Source organism: Camelus dromedarius, chromosome 24, assembly GCF_036321535.1.
Source record: "Camelus dromedarius isolate mCamDro1 chromosome 24, mCamDro1.pat, whole genome shotgun sequence".
NCBI lineage: Eukaryota > Metazoa > Chordata > Mammalia > Artiodactyla > Camelidae > Camelus > Camelus dromedarius.
The window spans coordinates 30,847,053-30,867,623 of NC_087459.1; the positions used below are offsets into that span (position 1 = coordinate 30,847,053).

The 20,571-nt window shown below is 47.1% G+C and overlaps 1 protein-coding gene across 4 annotated transcripts; it reads right to left on the bottom strand.

The window, feature by feature from the left end:
* Positions 1–3,621: 3,621 nt before the first annotated feature.
* Positions 3,622–17,071, bottom strand: LOC105099390 (zinc finger protein 12). 4 transcript variants are annotated; one of them, XM_031433292.2, is made up of 7 exons: positions 16,931–17,071; positions 16,616–16,739; positions 15,571–15,635; positions 12,549–12,675; positions 12,206–12,301; positions 5,297–9,738; positions 3,622–4,971 (listed from the first exon to the last, which is right to left on the bottom strand). In XM_031433292.2, exons 3-6 carry the CDS (start codon positions 15,583–15,585, stop codon positions 7,889–7,891), a joined length of 2,088 nt encoding a protein of 695 aa, XP_031289152.1. In that variant the 5' UTR covers positions 15,586–15,635; positions 16,616–16,739; positions 16,931–17,071; the 3' UTR covers positions 3,622–4,971; positions 5,297–7,888. The 4 variants fall into 4 exon arrangements, with proteins under 4 accessions (XP_031289152.1, XP_031289151.1, XP_031289150.1 ...); XM_031433291.2 differs by having other exon boundaries at positions 15,571–15,747; positions 16,931–17,047; XM_031433290.2 differs by having other exon boundaries at positions 15,571–15,747; positions 16,616–17,068.
* Positions 17,072–20,571: the final 3,500 nt, after the last annotated feature.

Below are 20,571 nucleotides of genomic sequence, written 5' to 3' on the forward strand. Positions count from 1 at the left end.
GTCATCTTTTTGTCCCTGATTTGAAATACTGTCTTTGTCAGGGATTAAGTGATCATCTGCAGTGGCTTTGCTCTTTGCCTGCTGAGCGCAGTTCCTCACATCCTTCCAGAAAGCAGCGGAGCCCCAGAGCTGGCATGTTCCCAGAGGTCAAGGGTCAGTGGAGTCGTGGCTGGGGGGTTCCTAACAGCGGGTGACCGCAGGCCAGCGCTAGGTGTGTTTTGACCTGGGAGCTGCCAGCAGCTTGGTTATGCCTTTTTCTATTATTTATATTCTCGGTCTTGATTCATAGCTTTTAAGTACTCCAATTCGTTCTGGATCTGTTTCATTTATACAGTTCGTATTTTATACTTGTGCTTCAGAGCATGTTTGAATTTCTCTTGCTTTGTAATGCTTTCCTACATCTCTCTTTATTCTGTTTTTCAAAGCCTTCTTGGCTTCTCCCATATTATTTATTAGAAACAACCTTTAGAATGGATTTAACCAGGGTCCTCTCCAGAAACCTTTTGGGATTCTGACTGAGTTTAAATTCAGTCTCAAGTAACTGCCCGCCTAGCCCTGCTGGCTGGAACACTCCCCTATTCAGAGGCGGGGCTCAGGCAGGGCCTCTGTTAGTTTTTTTCCTGTGGGTGGGCTCTGCTCGTTTCTTTGCATGTTCTGTAATTTTGTGCTGAAAGCTGGATGTTTTAAATATGATAATGTGGCAACTCTGGAAATCAGACAGTCCCCCACCCTGGGGCTGTTCGCTGTGGCTTCTTGTTTGCTGCTTTACTGACTTTTCTTAACTATTTTTGTCAGTACTCCTCGTCACGTGTGGCCGCCTAATTCCATTAGCTTCAGAGGTCAGATGTGTTTTGTCAGCTTCCTTAAAACACTTGGAGCCAAAAAGAAAAAGGGTGGGGGACAGACCCTCACTGTCGCAGGCCTCCCGTGTCGGGCACTCCTCCAGCCGAGCCGGGCTGGCTTGGGGCCGCCTTGGCCCTCACCTCCAGCCTTCACAGAGCCCGCAGGCCGGGCCACGGGACAGCATAAGGACTCTGCAGGTCTCTTCCGAGCCAGTGTCCCACCTTGGGCACACACGACGTCCCGGTACATGTGGATGCTTTTAAAAGCCCTATCCCCCAGCTCCTTTTCCCAGCCTCTCAGTGTGTCTGCTGCTCGCCTTGCCTGCCATCCTACCCCAGGTTGCTGCCCCCAGTACTTGTGCCTTTAAATGCCTCTGGCACCAGCCCTCTGGGAGGTCACCCAGGCGCATGACTGCCAAGTCCCAGAAACAAGAGGGAGCCCCACTACCATCTTACAGCGGCCACAGGCGAGGCCCACACAGCTCTCCGAGAACAGGGTCCGAGTCTCACCCCGGCCCGGCAGCCTGCCCGGAGCACAGGTGGGTGTCCGTCTGGGCGCCAACGTGAGGGCAGGGGCGGGGCGGGCAGCTGCCGCCCTTCACCAAGCCTCCCTGGTGGCTGCAGGTCCTGGACTAGACTCTCAAGCTCCGACTAAGTCGCCAGCTCGCCCGTGGTTCCAGGGGGGGACAGGGCCCTGCGTTTCCCTGCTCCACAGCTTTTGGTGTCACTCCCCATCAGCCTTGAGTGCTTCGTGACTGCAAGTACAGATGAACGTTCTACACTCTTAATTTTGTTTTTTTTAATTTAATTTTTAAAATGGTTTGTTCAACTGTTTTTTTTAATTTTTTCATCTTTTTTGTGGGGAGGTAATTAGGTTATTCGGTTTCTTAATGGAGGTACAGGGGATTGAACGCAGGACCTCAGGCATGCACCCTACCACTGAGCTATTATTCCCTCACCCCCGACTCTTTAATTTTCTAAATCAGCACTGGAATAAGCTGTTACTCTAAAAGAGCTCTGGTCCCGTTTAGTGTGGAATGATATTTAGAAACCAAGATCTGGGCACACATCTTTCTAAAGGCAAAACACTGCACATTTTATTAGTTTAATTTTTTCTGCACTGTGCTATTTGTTAGGACTCTGTTGATCCCACTGGTAATCTTGCTCTGAGACCACACAGGTTCTGAGCGGGCTTTCTCCCTGAGACTCACTGCTGGATTTAGTCACCAGCTCACTGCCAGCTTTGGAGGAACGCAGAGGCTGCACGGTAGGGCGACTGCAGCTCACTCTGTTGGCCAGTTCTGTGTCAGTGTCGGACTGGCTACCTAGTCAAGTGGCTGAACCAAAACAGAAGATTGAAATCTTGGGCACAATGCCAGACAGCTGACCCAGGGAGGCAGGCAAGCCCTGTCCAGCGGTGGTATCCAGAGAAGAGGTTCCCTTCCTCATGTTACTTTTCCATCCCCCTAAAGCAGGAGTCAGCAAAACATGGTTCACAGGTCAGATTCGACCCACTGCCTCATGCTGCACAGCTTGTGACCCAGGAATTATTTTTAAAGGTTTAAAAAAAAATCAAAAGATAGTAAGTTCTGTTTTAGCCCAAGGGAAGGAAGAGAAGAACAAACTTCTAAGAAAGTGACTCAGAGGGGAGGGTACAGCTCAGTGGTAGAGTGCCTGTCGAGCATGCATGAGGCCCTGGATTCAATCCCCAGCATCGCCATCAAAAATATAAATAACTAAACCTAATGACCTCCCCCAGAGAGGGAGGGAGGGAGAGACTCAGAAGATGACACATACTTTCCGCCCTGTGGGCCCCAGTGTATCACCTGGCCATGCCTACCTGAAAGGTCAGTTGGGAAATCAGACCTCTAGGGACGTGTCCAGACGAAATGGGAAGAAAGAATCGCTTTTGCAGTAAACACAGCACGGTAAGTCTGCAGTACAATGGGAAGCCAGTTTGTTACACGGAGTTCTAGGAAGTGATGCATGTACTCAGGGGTGAGACACTCCATCGTAGGAAGGATGTTTAAAAGTCCGGAGTGACCACCAGAGGGAGCAGCTGCAACCATTTTACTGGAAGTTGGCTCAGGTTGAAGTTGCCAGAAGTCTCAGGCATCGTTTAGGTACCTGAGCCGTAAAATTCTGGCTACGACTGAGCAGAATAAAACATTATTGAGTACTTTAATTTGGGGGCCTTTAATTTTTATGTTTTCCTGTTTCGGGAGGAGTCCTGGGCACAGTGTTTAGCATTTATTGTCAGCACTGGTTTCTGTGTGGACCCCATCCTTACTTCACCCTATACTTGCTACACGCCAGACCCCAGTTCCAGCCCCTTCCTGACTGGCACCCACACTGATAAAAAGTTATGCCCTTAAGCACATGCCACTGTAACCTACATAAGCGTGTGTGTAATTTTAATTGACGTAAAAACACTTAGTTCCATGAAGCGTTTCAGTTGTATCTGTAATTGTTCATCAGACGTGCTACATGCAGATCTAGGACACACGTCTAACTGCTGGACAGCGCCTGGCTGCACGATCACATTTTACTCACCTCTTTTGGGACATCCATCTAGAAGAGGTCACACATTTTGTTGTGGTGAAACTCCCTGTATGTGGCCTCCCGTGTATAGAATTTCTCTGGAATGTATATAAACACATCAAGGTACCACTGCATAATAAAGCAGACACATCATTAAATTTCAAAGGCATTTCCAGGTCTGTTTCCCAGGTGGTTACATTGTTTATATACTACAGCACGTGAACATGAACGATTACCATTCACATCCTTAATCAGCATTTATTTACACATCGCTGTAATTTTTGCCATTTTGATGAGAACAAAGGGGTATTTTACTGTTTTAACTTGTATTTTCTAATTCCTGATGACTTCAAGCACTGACTGTCCCCTCTCTGAACTGCCCTTTTCTTAACTTTGCTGGATGTATCCTGACATGTTCTAGTCACTGGTTAAACCTGTTCTTCACAGACGGATGAGGTTTGTCTCTCACCATCTGGAATCACAGCAGCCCTTTTCAATCTCATTCTTTTTTAATTCTGAGCAATTTTCAATCCATGTATTTTCTTCCATCTTGTTCCTTCTTCCCCAGGATACAGACACTGTCATCTCTACTGTCCTCTGCTTCTGTTACTTTTTTCACATTGCATTTCTTTCTTCTTCGTGGTATCCTGGGAGATTTGCCATCACAGTCTACTAATTTGGTTTTTTGGCTGTATTTATTCTATTATTAATCTCATCTATTTAATTATTTCATGCCAATTACTCATGCCCATTTCCCCACCCCCCACCGTTTTTTGGGTAACTGTTCCTGCTTCATACTACCAATCTACTTGTCTTTAAGGATGTCTATTAAGAAAATTTTGAAACCTAGCTTTCTCCCCTCAAGCTTGCCCATTGTGTAGGTGGTATGGTGTGCTGCCTCACAGTAAACTCCTCATGTTTCCCTGGGGGTTCTGCAAATCTGGGCTGGTACAAGTAGCAGGCAGAAGGTCTAAACTCCAGTTTAAGTAGAGGGCTGTGTTACAGAAGAGAAAGCCCACTCCAACTGGGAAGTGCCCCCTTCCTGATCCGTCGTCTCTGGGCACTTTACATGGTCACCAAAAGCACCTCCTCCATCAGGAAACGTGCGCCCGTTTACTGATGACTTGGCTTTGGAGAGAGGAGAGGATCTCCCGGCCGACTCTCCCTGTGTCTCCTGTGTCCACACCTCATCTCAGCTGGACCGAGGGTCTGCTCTAGTGGGACCTGAACTGCCTGCAGGGCCGAGTGGATGAGCCTGCTCCCGTCTCCCGAGGTACCAGGTGGGCGGGAACGTGCTGGGGACACTGGAGCAGTCAGTACAAGCACCGCGCAGGAGAAAGTCCTCTTCAGCACCTGCCCGTCTACTGCCAGTACCTGCTCCATGGAACCACCACATCCTCGCGTCTCCGCCCAGCGCTTCCCCGTCCAGGGCCGCTCCCTGGACCCATGGGCGGCTCTTATGTCTGTGGCATCTCCAGAGTTGGGCTATGGACACATGACAGCAGCCTGTGCTGGTTCATCGGTTTGGTAGAAATCAGACTTTAAATTCAAGGAAGGGAAAAGCAACTGATTTGTGATGTAGTTATCTCTGTAAGAGGAAGAAAAAAGCAACATAATTTTAAAATGCATTTCCTTGCTTGTTTAATTGGAAGCATTCTGTACAGCTGGCAGTTACTTGGGCTGCAGTCGGGTGCCTTACTGTCCAGCCATCTTTGGGGAGCTGGACTGGACAGCACAGCCAGCCATACTGAGATGAAACAGAGAGCAGAGGGTACGCCGTGGCCTCAGAGAGAAGACGGCCCTGGTGTTAACATTGGGTCTTCGTTCTGACCTGTCTGAGAGGCCACAGAAAAACAAATGACCCACCATCGCACTAACACTAACACGGCGGGGGAGGGGGGGGTGACTCTCACCTCTATGTGCCAGGAAGGGTCGACCTCCTGCTCAGCCCTTGGCAGTCGCTCTGGGAGTCCCTCATTGGCTCACACTCCACAGTGTGAGCTCACTGCATATAAAAAGCAAGTACTCGGCTCTGCCCCACTGCCACGTGCAGTCCTATGCTGCCGGATGGGGACAGAACCATCCCCTATGGCGCCTTCTTCCATGAACGCAGGCCTTGCCAGGTATACTGAAAACCTTCCAAATACTGCATTCCATCAAATCTAAGACAAACTGATATGTTAAGTACCTCTAAGGAAGAAGAAAACAATGCCAGTTAAGTCAGAACATGCTATCGACCCTAATTTCCGGGATGTAATAACATGAAAGCACTGACATCTCTGAAATAACTCACACGACTGCATTACCAAAAAGGCAGGTGACGATCACATACGTGTGTGGGGTTCCTTCATGTCAGCCACTTCGTAAGAGAGAAAGAATGTGGTAAACCATTAAAACTTTTCAAATATTTTACTTAAAATGCATACTGTGTATTTAAGCTACTTCCCACTCGTTTGGGAAACCTCTGTAAATATTTCAACAAATACACTATGAATATACAGTTCCTACACACAACTATACGCTCGACCAGAATTTTAACTTGTTAGGCAGCACACTCACGATCGTCAAGACAAACACGGAGGGAAAGTGACAGGCAACGAGATCGTGAGTGACGTAACTGAACCTGAACAAGATGTATGTCATGCGGTGTCAGAGAGACCTGACCTCAGTTCCAAAGGTTCTTAGCTCAGTAATGTAACAGTTCAAGAAAACATACACATTTAACTGTTTCCGGCTGATTGCTAATGCTCAGACTATTTACACCACAATGTACAGAAAATAAGATCATCTCTGTAGCAACACCTCAAAATAAGCGATTTGCCTCAAGTCCACTTCTCAGTTGCATAATTCCCACAAAAGTGTCATTTTGTATCCTCAGTTACCACTCAGGGCAATCTAAATTAACTGGCTGAAAAATAAATTTACTCTTTCACAAGAAACAGTCCAGAGGTGGAGGGGCCGCATGGCTGGCGTCCAGCTCCCAGGGTCCCCGCTCTTCTCGCTCTGCTTGGCGAAATCGTACTTCACTGTCGAAAAAGCAGGCATTGAACCCAGACAAGGGAATGTTCCAGAAGATTCCACTTCACCCGGCATGACCCCTTGAATCTCTGAAGGAACCTTTTCCAGAAGGAACCCATCAGGCTTTTCCTTTCTGTCTCGGACTAGGTCCTCTGACCACTGTAAACCAGTTGCAGGCAATGAGAAAGGCACTGTCATTACTGGCTGAAACTAATCAGGATCTGTCCCTGTTCTATGAGGAGGAACGATACCCAAGCATGGCCAGCCAACAGCAACAGGCGCGTGGCCCGGGTGGTCACTCCGCAACGCCAGCTGCAAACCTGTACGGACGTGCTTTGAATCCGGTCAGGAAGGAGCAAAGCACGGAGTTTAAAACAGCATCGTATCAAGTAAGAGTACAGTGAATTCCTAGGTGACATGGGACGTGTGCTTTGCACACCTGCACTTACGTAGGCATCAAAATAAATAGTAGGTGAAAAAATCCCATGAAAATAGAACTATTTTAAGTACATTTTAAAACCTGTATACAGTGCAGTGAGTCCTACAGCTGTTCCTCACAACTAGAGACTTCTGGCATTAACTACTTAAAATTATCTATGCAGTTTTCTATTCTTATACCTAGATTTCTACTTCTGGCTGACTCAGATACAGCTGAAAACATTATAAAAAACACTGGCTTCCTTATGGAAGATTTAGTTCATTAACAATGATAAAATACATTTATAAATGCCAGGGAAGAGTACAGAAAGCAGCGTACTTTATACTTTTCAAATACTAGTTCACTAGCAATGCACGTTAAGATGCTCACATAGTGGTGCTACTTACAATGGCTAATGTTACCTTATTTCTTACGGGTTACCTTAATAAGGATACAACGCCCTTCCAAACAAGAATCATCCAAACACACAACTTCCGCAAGGCAGCATCCTAAAAGGCAGGCAGGCAGACCAAGACACCTTGAAAAGCGCTGGTCCTGCCACCCCCAGAACCACTCGCGTGAGAGCCTGTGCGCACGCGGCTGTCCTGACTGGCTACCTGATGGCTTTACAGCTTCTCCTCACGTAAGGTGCGTGCTTATTCACAACAGCCGTCCTCTGTAGTTTCCTTTTTAATATAAAAAGCTTGATGATTTTATCAGAAACATAACTTTTAGTATCAACAATTTCCAGCAGACTGTGTTTCCCAAATTCCTTAAATTGAGAGGTTTCCCCTTGGTGTGAATTCCCTGATACGTAAAGCAGTTCGAATCCATGGTGAAGCTGTGTGCTCTGCAAATACTCATAAACGTTCACTCCCGTGCAGTCTGGCACCCAGCCCGCCACGTGGCCTGGGCACAGCTGTGGCCTCTCCCCTGCCAGCCTGCAGACTCCAAGTCTGACTAACACTCAAAGGCCTGTCCACATTCACCTGTGTGAACACTCTTTCGCCAGCAGGAGTTTCTCATTCACTATGTTGAGAGGGTCCCGGGACGTTAAATGCTGTGCACTTCAGAGGAGCCGTCCCACGTCAAGCACGTTCACATTCCCCCTCCTGTGAACTCTCTGATGGCTGTTGAAGGCTGACTTGTGGTAGAATTTCTTCCCACACTCACTACATTCATAGGGCTTCTCTCCTGAGTGAGTTCTGTAGTGCACCGTGAGGTAGGACATCCGAGAGAAGGCCTTCCCACATTCGTTACACTCGAAGGGCTTCTCCCCGGAATGAATTCGATGATGGATGGTGAGGTACGACATCTGGGAGAAGAACTTGCCGCACTCGTAACACTCATAGGCCTTCTCTCCCGTGTGTGTTCTCTGATGCCTGTTCAGGGCCGAGTTCTGGCAGAAGGTTTTCCCACACTGGCTGCACTCGTAGGGCTTCTCCCCGGAGTGAATCCTGTGGTGGATGGTGAGGTACGACATCTGGGAGAAGAACTTCCCGCAGACGCAGCACTCGTAGGGCTTCTCTCCCTTGTGTATCCTCCGGTGCCGGCAGAGGGCCGAGTTCTGGTAGAAGGTCTTCCCGCACTCGGTACATTCATAGGGCTTCACTCCTGAGTGGGTTCTGTGGTGGATGGTGAGGTACGACAGCTGCGAGAAGAGTTTCCCACACTCGTTACACTCGTAGGGCTTCTCACCAGTGTGCACCCGCTGGTGTCTCATGAGGGCCGAGTTCAGGTAGAAGGTCTTCCCGCACTCGCTGCACTCGTAGGGCTTCTCCCCGGAGTGGGTTCTGTAGTGCACGGTGAGGTACGACAGCCGCGAGAAGAACTTGCCGCACTCGTTGCACTCGTAGGGCTTCTCGCCGGTGTGCGTCCGCTGGTGCGTGGTCAGGGTGGACTTGCGGCAGAAGCGCTTCCCGCACTCGTTGCACTTGTAGAGCTTCACGCCCGTGTGAATCTTCTGATGGTCATTCAGAGCTGACTTCTGGGAGAAGGTTTTCCCACAGTCGTGACAGACGTAGGGCCTCTCCCCGGAGTGTGTTCTCTGGTGCTGCGTGAGGTGCGTCTTCTGGCAAAAGGATTTTCCACAGTAACTACATTCATAGGGCTTCTCTCCTGAGTGAGTTCTCTGATGCTGAATGAGGTGTAACTTCTGGTAGAAGGTTTTCCCGCATTCGGTACATTCATAGGGCTTCTCCCCTGTGTGCGTCCGCTGATGCACGGTGAGGGTCCCCTTCTGGCAGAAGGACTTCCCACACTGGCTACATTCATAAGGTTTCTCTCCTGTATGAGTCCTCTGATGTATTATAAACTTGGACTTTTTACAGAAGGACTTCCCACACGCACTGCATTCGTAGGGCTTCATTTCCACGTGAGCCCTCTGGTGCACACCGAGGTCGGACACCTGGAGAAAGGCTATTTCAGATCCATTCCACTTGTAGGGCTTCTCCTCCAAACGACTGACAAACACTGGATCCTTCTGAAAGGCTTTCTGGCATTCAATATACTCAAAGGGTTTCTCCAAAATATGAATGTTCTCATAAACACTTTCTTCATTTACAGTATAAGCCTCCCTATTTTGAATATATTCATAAGGTTTATCTCCTGGATGAGTTTTCTCAAGCTTAACATGGAGAAGTGATTTCCCACATGCACTACATTCATCAGGTTTCATTTTTGCATAGCTTCCATCACTACTAATATATTCTGAAACAGATTTTAAACTTTCTTCACATGAGTCACATTTATAGGATATTTTTCTTGAAGGAACAGGGTTGGTTTCCACATTGAAAGTCTTACCAAGAACATTACCTCTCTCTTCAGTCAGGGTTTTGCTGTTAATGGACACAGTTTGCCTTGAACGTTTGTCTTCATTTTCCTGGACTCCCTCTATCAGATCATGAACTTTCCAGACTTCTAAAAAGAGGCAAAATTAACCAAATTTTATACATCTTCTGACATAAGATATGGAACATGACGTGTACACAAGCATGTCACTGTGGCAGATGCCAGCCTCGTGGACAGATGAAAGCAATTCCAACTGTACTTTTTCCCCTTATTCTTTCTGTCTGGAATAAACACGCACATGCACACACACAGTCTCCACGATCTCCAGTGGTGGTCTTGGGGTGGGGGGCTGCTGACAAAAACACAAGCACCTTTGACCTTTGCTACTTTGTTCAAACGGGGTACAGAAGGTAAAATATAAGCATGGAACAACGACCAGAAGACAAAGGATGCTGGATGAATGGCCAACGTGGTAGATGTGAAAGGACTCGCAGCTGGCAGGCAACAAGGAGGGCAGCTGCTGGACAAGGACAAGGAGGGCCAGGAGGTGCGTGCAAGGAGGAATCAGCTTGCGGAGGTGGGTCAGCACTCGACGCCTGTCACTTCGTATCAGGCTGAGACAGATGACAACCCAAGGCACGGTCACCGACATGGAGACTGCAGCGGCACCAGCAACGCGCCAGCTTACGCTCAGTCACGGGCCTCTGCTCCTATTGCTTTACGAACTCTGCTTGACTTCCCGCCTTGGTCTACTCAACCTATCTTTTCGGGGATGTCCATGCTTTAAGAAAACATACTACTCAAGTCCTTTCTCAACTTAATGAGCTCCACTTCCTTTAAAGTTAGAAATAATTACTCTCCATCCAGTCATTTTCGCACAAGGTGACTCAGCCTTGCACTGGAACATTAACATTCCACGTGAATGCCGAGTTTTACGTTATCCACGCATCTCTGATCTCTTCCCTTAACCAAAACCTCTCTCTTAAAAAGTATGGTTCTATTTCCTATTCCCTTTGAACCCCTCAACAGAAGTCAGAGAAACTGTTCCTAATTTCAACCGTAAGGACAGCTCTCAAGCACCAGCAGAATGTACGGGGATGTGAGCTAGGCATGCACATTCAGACGTAACCACCTAAAACCACTCCTGAATGACGGGACAAGAAGGTTCGCTCACCTGCCTGTCTCCTCAGATAATCAAAGATGTAAACGTGCACTGTGCGCTACACACTGTGGCGAGGGAGGGGGCGTGCCGCTTTCTTTACAGGGTTAAAGAGGGAGTAGGTATGGAGAAACACAAGCGAAAAATACACAATAACAGATTCCTTGATCAGACCTAACCTTTTTTTAAGGCATCACCATGAGGCGGAGTCAAAGTTGAGAGAAGGAAGAGACAAGAGTGATACTAAGAGCTGGAAGGGAAGACTTCAAGGAGAGGTAGAATATTTAAGTCCACACTTAAAGAATGCGTTTTATTGGGACAAATAACTCATCACCCCCAGTGACACGTAAAGACGTAGGGATGATCATCATGCACACAGAAGACACTCAGGAGTGTGGACCAAACGGAGTTTAGCCAGAGTTTTGGGAAACAATAGAAAATTAATTTTCCAGCACTAAAAGGCAATTCTTAAAGGACAAGGAATTTCAATCAACAGGGACTCACTGCAGGCTTATCCTGTAAGACTGGTGACAAGATGGTTTAGGAACTTCAGATGAACACATCTTGTAAATCCAATCAGAATGAAGGAAAGCCTACTGCTGTCAGGGGAAATACTGAACCAGAGAACAGGGTGGATGACGTAGCCTTTAACAGAGAAAAACCCTATAGACTTGAGATGGGAGGAGCCCTTTGAAGATCTCAAAACAAACAGACACCACCGAAGGGTGGAGCAGATCCTTAGAGACATTTCTGAAGGGGGTGGGAGATAAATGAATCACGATGCATTTCTGTATCTCCTACTTATTGAACACCTGCTCTGACAGGACGTCACCGAAGGCCCTGGGAACAGAGCAGTAAACAAGAGAGAAGATGAAAATGAGCGTTTGAGGAAAGAGGGAGACCCATGCCTGCTGTCACCAAACTCCAGCAGCACTGCTCTCAGGAACGGGCCAGCACCAGTGCTCACAACAACACAGGTGGACTGAGTCTACTGGTTTATGCACAGAACGGGGGTCCGACACCTGACCTCAAAGAAAGAGTGAGAAGTGAAACCAGGGACAGAAACAAGTCCGAGGTACTTCACAGGAAACAAGAAGGAAAAAGTTAAGTAACAAGGACACGAGAGTCACGTGAGGTTTTCCTTAATAACAGACTGAATGTCTGAAAACAAAAAGAATCTGTGATACTGGGTTACTGGAAAGGCCGTAAGAACAAGGAGGGGGTGAGTGGGTGTTGGGTCAGGGTGGACACCAGCACGGGAAAGCTCTACCAACATGAGCTTTTGTGGGGAAGGAAGAAGTCTCTGGCACTGAGAGGCAGGTAGCCAAAGCACACAAGTAACTTTCTTTAGTCACTTCTAAAGGCTTGGCGACCTTAAAAACCTCCAGGGGTAAACGCTTCCAAGCTACCAACCTGCTCCCTGCCGCATTAACACACCTGGGTAACTCTGCAGGAGGAATCCTCCTTCCACCATCCATGGCTCTTCTCCCTGCTCCAACTTGGTGATAACTTCCGGTTTGATAACGTGACACCCTGTTAACAGAAATGAGAGAGAACCTGAGCCCACCTGCTGGGCTCTGTGGTCTGAGGAGAGGGCGACCTTGCGAGCTCCACAACAAAAGTGCCCACCTGAGCTGTAGCAAAATTAGAACCCACCTGGAGGTAAAGACCAAATGTCCTGCCTGGTGCCCCAGATCACTCACATTTGTCCCATCATATTCAAAGTTAAAGTGAGAGAGATCCTGTACGTCACAGCAACCCCGAAAGCAGCTCCGCTCACCTATGGACACCAGGTGGCTGTAGTTCTCCAGCATCACGTCCCTGTAGGTTGTCTTCTGCTCGGGGTCCAGCTGCTGCCACTCCTCCTGGGTGAAGTCCACGGCCACGTCCTTGAATGACACTGGCCCCTGCAATGGCACCGCGATGGAATTGGGTGACATGGATAAGACTTATGGGGACAGGAGCTCACCCAGCTCCCTGGTAAAGTTAACACTGTACCTTTTTCATGTTATGCATCTTGAGGAAGGAAAATAAATGCAACACACTGCGTGAGTGCACTCAGTGTACATCAGTTAAAGAAAATACTGTCTTGCACTGTGAGCCGGGAACAATCCTGGCTGGTGGGCCCCAGACCAGCAGACACAGCCCCTGCCCCCAGCAGCACAGGCCTGAGGGCACTCGTGGAAGCCGGGATGCCCTGTGCCCCTTCACTTGGCTTCTAGAACGTTAACACTGTTGATTCTCTTCCCTCTCCAGACACTCCTTCTCAGTCTCCTTTGCTGGCTCCTCCTCTCCTCCAAGTCACCCTCAAGGGGTTGTTTTTCTCCTTTACCCTTTGCTTTGATAGTGACCTGGCCTCACGACTGTAATTACCATCTGCATATCAACATTTCCCATTCTGTCACCAGCCCAGGCTGCTATCCTAAACTCCAGACACACGTGTCCCAGATCTCAAACTCCACTGCGGTTCCTGCCCTACAGCGCCCCCTGCAGCTCACAGAAGGAGCTGACCTGCAGTATTCGCCACAGTCACCAGAGCAGCAAGCAGGCCAAGGCAACACAGAGGGTAAGCCTGCAGCCATCTGACCCTGACCTGCGCCGTGAGCTGATGGGGACAGCCTGGTGCTGCTCCCTGATTTCCAGCTGGGACTCAGAACCCTTCTTCCCGCTGACACCTCCCAGGGGAGGAGCACACTCCTGAGGGCAGAGAGCACAACAGACCTGGGAACTGCACACCCGGGCCTCTTAGCGGGGATCTTTTGAATAAATTCACAAATAATCCCACTTATAAACAGTTTATAAGTTGTCATAAACTGTCTCCTCCTGTATCATCACGTCTAAGATAAAGACAACGGTACCTATCATACAACACACACCAGTACCAAATGGGCTCATCTGCAGAAAGCACTTAACACAGTTCTGTGGACATAACACACTTCTCGACGACACCCACCATTACTGTGAGCCTCACCCCTATTTCACAGAAATGTGAAACAGTGAAATAAATTTAAGTAACTAAAGGTAATGGGGCTAAGTTTATGCAACTGCCAAGAAAGTATCACAGAACAGTATCAGCACCCTAGAACAAAGGGTTCAGGTGATTTCATAGCAGCACTATTTACAATCATCAGGACATAGAAACAACCTAAATGTAATGACCCAAATGTCCACTGACAGATGACCTGATAAAGAAGAAGTGATACACACACACGATGGAATACTACTCAGCATAAAAAAGAATAAAACAATGCCATTTGCAGCAACGTGGAGGGACCTGGAGATCAACGTTTTTTAAGTGAAGTAAACCAGAAAGAGAAAGAAAAATACCATATGATATCACCTATATGTGGAATCTTAAAAAAAAAAAAAGACACAAATGAACTTACAAAACAAAAACAGACTCACAGACTTAGAAAACAAACTTACGGTTACTAAGAGGAAAAGGGGTAGGAAGAGATAAATTGGGAGTTCAAGATTTACAGATACTAACTACTATATATAAAATAAACAAGTTTCTGTTTAGCACAGGGAACTATATTCAACATCTTGTAGTAACCTATAATGAGAAAACATGAAAAGGAACACATGTATGTACATGCATGACTAAAACATTATGCTGTACACCAGAAACTGGCACAACACTGTAAACTGAATATACTTCAACTAAAAAATAAAAATAATAAAAACAAAACAAAACAAAAAGACTACTCTAAGTCAATAAGAAAAGCAAAACAAAACAAAATAGTACTGGGATAGGCAGACTGGCAGTGGACGTGAACAGGCACTTACATAAAAACGGAAATACGCCAGTTGGAAAAGACCACATACTGTTAAGATTCCAACTACTCGACATTCGGGAAAGGCAAAAACACACAGATGGTAAAAAGATCAGCGGCTGTCAGTGGCTGGGGGAGGGAGGAACGAACAGGTGGCGCCCAGGGACCTCCAGGGCAGGAAAACGGCTGTGTGTGGAGCAGTGGTGCATGTGTCAGAGCGCTGACACGTCTGTAGGACACAGAGTGAACCCTGATATAAACTACGGACTTTAGGTGATAAAAATGTACCAACGCTGCTCCATCACTGAGAAGATGGACCACATGAGCGTGAGATGTTAACAACAGAGGAAACTGGGGACTCAGTCCTGTCTGCTCAGTTTTCCTGTAAACCTAAAGCTGCTCTAAAAAACAGTCTATTAATTAGGAAGAAAAAACAGCTTCTAAATACATGAAAATATTCTCAACCTCATTTATGATTAGGAAAAACCCAGGGGCACTGACATACTATTTCCTGGGTCCTGGGATTGACTGGAACCCCCAAGGTGTCCTCCCCTCCTGGGGAGCATCTCACTGGAGACCCGAGACCCCTGCCTGGACACCACCCACCGCATCCCGCCCTTCACGATACTCAGTCTCTATGTCGACCTCTTTTTACCAGATGATTCAGCAGCCCCATTACAACATTTCAGTTTCTCCACAGGACAGAACCAAAACCCAGGAGAGCACGGCAGGTACAGCTCAGTGGGAGAGCATGCGCTTAGCATGAGTGAGGTCCTGGGTTCAATCCCCAGCACCTCCAATAAAAATACATAAATAAATAAAAACCTAATTACCTCCTCCCATACTGAAAAAATAAATAAAATTAAAAACAAGATCATATCCAAACCTGAAGACATAGAACGTTAACACCTAAGAATTAAAAAGACAAAACACTACATGATGGAAGGGTCACCCAGGCCGAGAGACGGGCATCGTCCCTCCAGCGGAGCGGGAAGTCTCCACGGCAGGACCGGCGCCCAAACTCACCAGAGATTTATTCATTTTCTGCTGCTCTTGGAAAAACGTGCAGGACTGTGAAAGTGGAGGCAGACCTGGCGAAGGAAAATGCAAGCAGTGACGCTGTGAGAGGTGGCTGGAGCACCTGTCCTGAAGGTGCCATGAGAGACACCTGTGGGAGGCTGTCCCTTCTATCGTCAGAGGGGCCTGGAAGAATAAAGAGGGAGAACCCACCCGCAGGTCTGTACCTCCCAAAGGACTACGCAGGGACTGAGTGCTCATGTTTTTTCATTAATGAATAGACATCAAACCCTACAAAGCTAATCCTCCATCATTAAATACAAGATTTAAAAAAAAGAAATTGTTATAGTTGTTTCTTCTTACTAACTCTTTTAACAGCTTAAGACCAGAACACCCACTGGATGCTCTGAGTAAGAGATACACTCAGGGGCGGTTCAGTGTTTCAATTATTTGTATAAACTTAAGTGCGATGCTCAAAAAGATATTTTATTAAGAAACTTAAAGTGGACAGAACACTGACCTGGGAGTTTGGGTCCTGTCAGCAATCCCACCTACACACCCGGTGACCTAGACACGTCACCTCCCTTCTCAGGCCCAATCACTTCCTCCCTCAACCGAGGCAGCAGGACAGAAGCCTCGCAGACTTATCCTGCACTCCACTGAGTGATTCCACAGGGCAGACCCGAGGAGGGCTCAGCACACATTCAGATTCGAGAACCAAGGTGCTAATGCAACTTTAGAGACACGCTCGCCATCTCGAGACGGCGACAGGAGGAGGGGTGTCGGGTGTGGAGGGAGGAGCGGACGCGGAATGTCCACAGCCCAGCCGGCCGCCCCTACTCCCCCAGGACACTCAGAACTCACAAGTCCCAGTGGGCGCCCATCCAGGAGCAGCCTCCGCGACCCTGCAGCCCAGCCCCTCCACCTCCGGGACGCGGACAAACCCTCCCTGTCGCTCTCTCGTGTCCTCGGCCCGGGCCGGCTCCCCCAAGCCCCGCTCTTCGCGGGCCGCAGGGTCGAGAACTGCCTGGAGGCCCGCAGACGCACGACCTACCCCGCTGGGACCCGGTGAACCAGGCTCCCGAGGCTCCGGACCGAGGGCTGCTCCTCCCGCGCGCTCGTCTCCCGAGATCTCTCCGCCTCCTGAGGCCGCTGGTCCCGAGGAGCAGGCTCTGGGCCTACGGAAAAAACTCCCCTCAGGCGAACGTCCCTCTCGGGGCCTCAGAGTCCCGCGCGCTGCAGACGGTCGGGCCCGGGTCCCGCCGCCCCTGCGCCGCCGCCGCCTGCCCGGCCCCTCCGCCCCAGCCCGCAGTTTCCGGGGCTCGCGCTCAGGGGTCCCCTCTCGAGTCTCCGCCTGGCTCGCGCGAACCCTCGTCCGCACAATCCGTGCCCGGCGTCCAACCCCGCAGGCCCTGGAATCCTCGCCCGCCGGAGGCCAAAGCCTGGGAACGAGGGCGAGCGGTGACTTGGGAACGGACAGGAAGCGGGGGCGCTGCAGCGGCGGCGCGCGTGCGCGAACACACGCACAGGGCGAGGTGCGCAAGCGCAGGAGGACACCGGAAGTCCGGCTCTTCGGGAGCTGGACGAGTAATAGGACTCTATTTCCCACAAGTCTCCGCGCCGTCAAGTTAGGGAACACTTTAAATGTTTCCACCTCAGCTGTCGGTTGAAAGGCGCTGGGCTGAGAAGTTTGGTCGCCCGGACCCGGGACGCAGTTTCCCGTTTGTCTTCACTCCTGTTAGGGACCACGGAAAGGTGTGGTCTCTAGTAGGGGTGTGGGATTGCCTTCTGGAGCCTCGGTCCTACCAGGATACAATTAGCCTAGCCGTGATGTAAAACAATGTTACCTGTGGGCATATGGTTTCTCCAAGGAAGGAAAAGAAAATAGAAATAGTAGCTTTTCTGGATTACACTACTAATGCATTAAGAACCGTAGAAAAATCAGAAGGTACACACTAACCGAAAAAAGAGAACAGATACCTGGGGTCTTACTTCTCAAAGAGAATATTGTTTCTGTTAGGTAAAAATATTTTTCAAAAGTGGAATTGTAAGGACAGCGATTTATCACTGTTTTGTTTTGGTGAAACAATATAACCGTACTGTTGGCCAATTGTTTCTTAAAAGCAGGTAGGGGAAAAATTAAAAGTAAAATCGCCTGCCAACCCAGAAAATCCTCTTCACAAATATAGAAATAAAAGCTTTATGGTTGAATAACCATAAAACCAGACTGTGCCGCACATCACCGGCAAACCACCGATGAGACTGCAAATGAAATGAGTCTCATCGTCTTACATAGCTCAGCAGATAAAATCCACTGCATATGTGTTATCAAGATAAACGGTAACTTGCGTCACGTGAAAGGACTGGACAACACCATGCATTTTTGGTGGCATACATGTCTTCAGAGTTCATCCTAAATTCACCTGATAAACTGGGCAGCTGTCCGTGCTAGTTAATATCCTTTATCCAACGGAAAAAAAGAACACTTCTTCTCTCTCTCTGATAAGCAGGTGGTTACAGCTCAGAGCAAAGTGCCCAGCACCTAGCCTAAACTCCCATGGTGACAGAGAGATAAAGAGATAGCTCTCAGGTCCTTAACAAAAACATTCCTGGTTTGTAACGCTGGCAAGAGACTTATTTAGCTTTTAAAAAAAGATTTAGATACATATGAAAGGGATAGAGGAAGCATTTATATTACAAGTTTCTCAAAGAAACGCTTTAAAAACGGGAATAATCAGTGCTGTTTCACCCAAATGAATGAGCATGTAACCCACTCCTGATTTCCCCAGCTGAACAGCTGCATTAAATTAATCCTGCACAAAACGGGTACCTCTCCAAAATCGCTCTTGGAAGTGGCTGCTTACAACCAGGAATGGTCTTTCCCAGTTCTTGCTGCTGTGAGAATGACAGCGACCACACCTCCTCTGAGCCTGAGCCTGGAAAACCTCTGGGGTGCAATTCCCTGTGTTCTTTTCCATTTTCACCAGGTAAAGGATGTCAGCAGCCCTGTGCACCTGAAAGCACCCTGGATGGGCAGTGCACCCATCAGCCAGAGTCCCAGCCTCTAGTTCTCACTTCACCTATATGCAGTGACCAGGTCTCAGCCAAAGACTGGGGTGCTCTCTGTACCTCACTCCTCTCTGGTTCTCTGCCCTGTGAACACCGGCTAATGGGCCCATCTCAACACCCAACTGTTTGCTCCGATCAGAGACAGGCTGGGCTCCCCAGGACCCCTGCCCTGTACTGTGGCCCAGAAATTCTCTGAAAGTACTTATATTACAAGTTTTTCTTGAGTAAATGCTTTTTTGGGGGGGCGGTAATTAGATTTATTTATTTATTTTATTTTTTAAAGGAGGTACTGGGGATTGAACCCAGGATCCTGTGCATGCAAAGCACGTGCTCTACCACTGAGCTATCCCCTCCTCTGCCAAAAAATGCTTTTAAAAAGGGAATAATAAATACTGATTCATCCAGATGAATGGGATGTCCAGCAATGAGCTCAGGACTCACCCCTCTCTCCAAATGGCTAAAAACTTTCACTGCATGTATTTCCCCCCTTTTTAAACTTGCTTAAGTTAGTAAAGTACACCTGGACCCTGTGATTCTGTCTTCACCAGAAACAGCAAAAATCCACCTTGTACTTTGGCTTCATTAAGATCTCTTCATATTTGGGTGTTTAAAATATAAAGCTTTCTCTTTTTGTATTTGCTTTGTATTAAATACAAATATTTTCCCCATTTTGTCATTTACCTTTTTAAATTGAAGTATAGTTGATTTACCATGTTTCAGGTGTACAGTAAAGTGATTCAGTTATATGTATATATATATAATTGTATATGTATATTCATATATATGTATATATATATAACTTTTTAAGATTCTTTTTCATTATAGGTTATTACAAGATATTGAATACAGTTCCCTGTGCTATCCAGTAGGTCTTTATTATTTATCTACTTTATATATAGCAGTAGGTATTTGTTAATGCCTGTCATTTATCTTTTTAACCTAATTTTTTACTTTTATATTCTGTCATATAGACCTTCAAAAATTTTTTCGTGTTCACATCTTTCACTGCCTACTTCTCATGTGTTGTGACCTTGTACTTGAGGAAGCCTTCCCCATCCTTCATTTCCTAAATAGTTGCCTGTGTTTTCTCCTGTTTTCTTTCTTTTTTCTTTTTTGTCTCTTAACGTATCAATTTTATGGAGATAACTGGCACCCATCTTCAGGATTTGGAATCATTTTCCTCTCTCAATCATTTTTTCAAAACTAACACATCTACCACAACCAGGAAATGCAAAGGTTGAGAAAAAAAAAACTGAAGTTTCTAATCTCATATAAAAGAACAGATTCTGCTCTGAAGTCTAGGGACAGTCTTGCCTTAAAGGCAGGGGAGATACTAATTGCAATATATAAAATAGATAAACAACAAGTTCCTACTGTACAGCATAGAGAACTATATTCAGTATCTTGTAGTAACCTTTAATGAAAAAGAATATGAAAAGGAATATATGTATGTAGATTGTGACTGAAACATTATGCTGCACACCAGAAACTGACACCACGTTGTAAACTGCCTATACTTCACTTTAAAAAAAAGAAGCCACAAACAGCAAACTTAATGGTAAAACATTAAATGTTGTTGTTTCCATTAAATGAGAGGCTCACTATTATCGCTACTGATCAAAATGTTTCTGAAGTCTCAGAACATCATTAATTAAGAAAAAGAAATAAAAGGGATCAATATTAAAATAAACAGCAAATTATCTTTATGTCCAGACTATATTTTTTCTTTCTAGAAAATCCATAAAAACCAACTGAAATTAAAGTCGATAAAGTGACTCAATATAAGAAAAACAAAATAAGGCAGGGGAGGCCAGGAGTGCCAGGAAACTGACCATCCTATCTGAATTCCTTCTTATTCAAAATACGGGGATCATATCCACTTGTTGGGGCTAAGTCACAGAGGATGACAGACTGAGAGGCTTAGACACAAACATGACCTGC